Source organism: Belonocnema kinseyi, chromosome 9, assembly GCF_010883055.1.
Source record: "Belonocnema kinseyi isolate 2016_QV_RU_SX_M_011 chromosome 9, B_treatae_v1, whole genome shotgun sequence".
NCBI classification, from domain to species: domain Eukaryota; kingdom Metazoa; phylum Arthropoda; class Insecta; order Hymenoptera; family Cynipidae; genus Belonocnema; species Belonocnema kinseyi.
Genome location: NC_046665.1, coordinates 88,529,224 through 88,534,108, shown reverse-complemented (window position 1 = coordinate 88,534,108; position 4,885 = coordinate 88,529,224). Strand labels below are relative to the sequence as shown.

The 4,885-nt window shown below is 23.1% G+C and overlaps 2 protein-coding genes across 3 annotated transcripts in view; one reads left to right on the top strand and one right to left on the bottom strand.

The window, feature by feature from the left end:
* Positions 1-4,885, bottom strand: part of LOC117179620 (WD and tetratricopeptide repeats protein 1) — a 67,187-nt gene that overhangs the window by 20,813 nt on the left and 41,489 nt on the right. The gene's annotated exons all lie outside the window — the stretch shown is intronic.
* The window catches only part of LOC117179622 (Bardet-Biedl syndrome 5 protein homolog), a 13,977-nt gene continuing 9,747 nt past the window's right edge, over positions 656-4,885 (top strand). The window contains exons 1-2 of the mRNA XM_033371618.1: positions 656-746; positions 865-1,013. Of these exons, the coding sequence (XP_033227509.1) occupies positions 706-746; positions 865-1,013 (190 nt within the window). The 5' untranslated portion in view covers positions 656-705. The remainder of the gene's footprint in view (positions 747-864; positions 1,014-4,885) is intronic.

Here is a 4,885-nt window from a genome sequence, read left to right as displayed (position 1 = left end):
CTGGATTGAAAATTCATCTTCTTAAAATTAATGTTCTTAAATAGACTATTTATTGTTTATTATTATTATTATCAATTATTTATCAAAAATTTGTAAAAAAAACACCAATTTTATCATTATTTTTTATCTGAATATGGAATAATTATTTTAATATTATTTTCATGTTTTATACAGAAAATTTTTCATTAACATTCTTATTTTATATTATAATTTCAATTATAATTAACATTATTATCATTTTTTGGTTAAAGTTTAATCTTTTTTGTTTGAAAATTCGATCAAGAGGTTTGAAAATTGAACAATTTGGTTAAAAATTTAACTATCTTGTTGAAAATTCAATTATTTTATTGAAAATTCCATTAGTTTTTTAAAGTCATATTTTTTTGGTCTAAAGTTAAACTGCTTTGTTCAGTATTTTTCTATTTGGACCGAACACTCATCGTTTTGGATTTTTAGTTCATCTTTGGGATTAAAAATTCACCTTGTATGGTAGAAAAGTAATTTTTTTGGCTAAAATAAATAAATTTGTATTTTTTTATTTTAATCTAATATAACCACCCAGAACCCAAGAATTATTTTGCATATCCGACTGTTGTGCTTTTGTTGGTATGGTAACTATCGATTTAAAGCGGATCGAAGTTTAAAATGTAATCATGTTTACACGTGAAATACTCTTGTAAACAATTAGTGAACAAACGTACAAAAATGTGGCAAGACTCCGAAGTCAGATTTGACATACCCTTCTCGTAATTATATATTTTTAATTTTTATACATTTAAATACATTTTTATTGATTTGACACCAAACCAAAAAATGATTCTTGAATTGTTTCTTAATCTTAATTTTACATTTTCAATTATCTAGGCAATTAGAAATGCGATTGGGTGAATTAGTTATTGATAAAATAGATCTGATTGAAGATAATAAAGGCAATGCTGGTGACAGGGGAAGATTATTGATTACAAACTTAAGAATCATTTGGCATTCATCTACTTATCCTCGAATTAATTTGAGTAAGTATAGGTTAACTTTTTCACATTTTTAAAGTGATGAGAAAAATGACTTACAAACAAAGATTTGTCGGTACAGATAAAGAAAATTACCGGTACAGACAATAAAATTTAAAAGTATTTAGATTGTATTCTCGGTTTATTTAAAAACATTAACTTTAAGGTATGAAGATTTTGAAACAACTTTTATAGTTTTGCAGGATTTTAAAAAATATTACGAAAACTTTATATTATTTCAAAATGTTTCTAAGTTTTATTATTTAAAAAAAACATGAATAAAAAATGATTTAAAATTCGAAAATATTTCAAGACTATCTTGTTGGTAAACAAAATGTAGATTTTTTAAGATTATGAAATACAATTTTGAATCAGGTAAAATTTAAATTGATTTTTCATTTTGATAAATTAATTTAACACAATATTTAAGAAAACCATTTTAAACATTTAATTGATTTTTGAAAATTACGAAAAATGATTTCGAAGTTTTTGAAGCAAAATAGTTCTATTTTGCAAAATTATACAAGATTTTACATAGAATTCGGATTGCCCAAAAAGAAACTGGAAGATTTTCAGGAACTTTTTTTTATTTTTTCAAAGTTTCAGAAAAAATTCTAATAATTTTAAAATATATTAAGAGGTTTTTGGAAGATTTTAAAAATAACTTAAAGTTTGAAAAGATTGGAATAAACTTAAAATAAAATGTAGATTTTTTAAGATTTAAAAATACAATTTTTAAGTTTTTTTCGAGATTTACAAAAGTTCAAGAGACACAAAAAAAACTTTTCTTAAAAATATTTTCTTAAGAATCCTGTGAATATTTAAAGTGATATTTATTTATATATATTTAAATGATTTTACAACATTGCCAAACATTTCCAAAATTATCAAGAACGAAACCGAATCGTCGAAAAAAATTTCAAAATTTATTTTCTAAAAATGGTGGAATATAAAATTGAAAGCACGCGTTTTCTCTTGAATAAGCAACAGAAATTAAAGAATTTTAAAGGAATCCTTAAAATTCTATACTTACAAAGAATTGGAAGCTGAAAATTAATTAAATTTACAACGTCATACTGGGCTAAATTCAAGTTAGGAGCGTTTAAATTGGAAGGATCTCAAAAATAATTCTTTGAATCTAAAATCTGATTGTTAAAAGTTGAACTACTTGGTTCAAAATTCATTTTTGTTTGTTTGTTGAAGATTAATAATTTTAGTTGGAAATTCATCTCTTTCGTAAAAAAATCTTTTCTTTTCGTTAAAAATTCATTTTTTAACCGACAATTGAACTATTCTAGCTTTTTGTTTGAAAATTAATCTTTTTTGGTTGAAAATTCGATTATTGAAAATTAATTTTTGAAACTAAAAATTTAACTATTTAGTTTTTAGGTAAAAATTTATCTTTTTAAAGTGTAAAATTATAATAAGTATTTAGTTTCAAATTCGCTTCTTTTGTTGTTGTTGTTGAAAATGACAGGGTGGCCGTTTTAATCGACGAAATAAATTCCCGGCCATTTCCCGGTTTTTTCCCGGCTCGCAAACTTTTTTCACGGTCAATTAAATTTAAAAAATGGAACACTAAAGCTAAAAAAATTTCCACTTAAGGGAATAAAAATTGAGCTGCAAATGAAAGCACTCAAAGTGGAACTGTTAAATTCTGAACTTTTAAAATTGAAATTGAAAAGTTTTAAATTAAAAAATGTTGTATTCAAATGCTCAATAATTTACGCGTATAAAATTGAAGGTACTAACATTTTTCAATATAAAAAATATCAATCCACGTTATCATTTTCAATGCTCTTAATTAAATGATCTAATTTTAAGGAATTTTAAGCTAGAAACATCAAATATTGAAAAATTGAAAAAATTTTAACTGAACACTTCTTAAATTAGAAATTCAATATTTTCTTTTTAAATAGTTTAAACGTCATTGGAAAAGCTTCTAAATTTTATTTCAACATTTTGAGAAATCTATAAGTTGTTTTAAATTTGTTTTAAATTTAAAATTATTTGGGAAATATTTTCAGAGTTTCTAAATATCTGTCAAAATGAATTGAATTTTTTCTACATTTTTCAGAAAATCCTGCAAAGTTTATAAAATTTCTTTACAATTTGGATGTATAAATAACAGTTGAAAATTTAATTCTAGGCGAAATTTGAGTAATTTTAAGAGATAAGTAGAAGTTTTGAAAAGATTCAAATTTAATGTAAAACTTGAAGTGATAGCCTAATATAAAACAAAATGTAGATTTTCGCAGATTTTAAACAACAAAATTAGATTCTTTTCAAAAATTGTGAGGAGCTTCAAAATAATAAAAAAACTTTCTTAAGATTCCTAGGAAAATTACAAATAACTTTTCATTTTGAAAAATTATTTTAAGAGAATATTTAAAGAGTTTTTCAAAGATTTAAACAAAATTTTCAAAAAAGATTCTAGAAGATTTTAAGAAAATTTTCTAAAATTTGCATGATGATTTTTAATCTTTTTAAAATTCCTAAACATCTCTTAAAATTACTCAAGTTTTTTCTACAAATGTTGATTTGTAAATTATACATCAAAATTAAAAAATTTCACTCACAAATTAAGCATTTTTCAAATACAACAATTAAAATTGTAACGTTCAAAGTTTAAAGGCTCTTCGAAATTTTAGCGATTCCAGGTTTTCTATGTCAAACAATTCAGTTAAAGATTATTTACTTTTAAATATTTGGTTTCAATTTACTTGTCTTGAATAAAAATTCAAATATTGCTAAATATTCAATAATTAATCTTCTTTTTAATTAAAATTTTCAAATTGAATGGGTTAAGAATTGAATATTTTAGAGTGAAACAATATTTTAAATTTAATGAAATCCTTTAATTAGGAATATATTATTATGAAGTTATTTTTAAGTTGAAAATAGTTTATAAACTTTCAGTCACACGTTCACATGTGTAGAATGATAGACTTTCAAATCGAATCCGTTTAAGTTTTAACGTTAAAATCTGGAAAGTCTTAAATTTTTCACTATTTTAAAATCGTTTTGTAAAATCGGTTTTGCACAGATAAATTTAAAAAATATATTTATTAAATAAAACTGTTTTAATTCAAAATTTTCAATATCGAAAGATTTTATTTTTTATTTCTTCAAGTCTTTAAGAACGCAATTAAAAATTCTTTAAATTAAAATTTAAACTTGTAAATAAAAATTTTGAATGGAAGATTTTTCAAGTAAAAAAATTGCGAATTACGCATCGTAAGCTAAATAATAGCATAATTGAAAAACATAAAAATACCACTAATTATTTCAACACTGTTTAAATCTAACGTGGACAGACTTTCTTCTACAAATTTGTCAAATTTCCGGTAAAAAAATTCACTGTCATTTCCCGGATTCTCCGTGTCTCAAAAAATTCTTGGTCATTTCCCTGTCCAGCGGCCACCCTGAAATTAATTTTTGTAAAGAAAAATTGATATATTCAATTTTTCTGTAAAAAAATCATTCTTTTTTGTTTCAAATTCATCCACTTCGTTGAAAATTTTTTTTTGTAAAAAATTAATTTTCTTTGTTGAAAATTCAACAGTTAAATTTTCCAAAGACGAATTTGCTACAAAATTCAACATTTGAATTACACAGGCCCACAAAAAAACAAAAGTGTCTGTGCAATTGACCAGACCTATATATTCTTATGTATTTTTCGACGCTGAATCCGAATTTGCAATAAAAAAGTAGGGTCCAGCTACTTTTTTATGGGGTTTTGATCGAAAAACTTCATTTTTTACGGTTTTTTCATAGTTTTTTTTAAATAAAAAAAAATAAAGAAAAATTTTATTTTTTTGACTTCAGAATCGAATTCTACGGGAAAAAATACATCGAAAACCATGTTTTGATTTTTT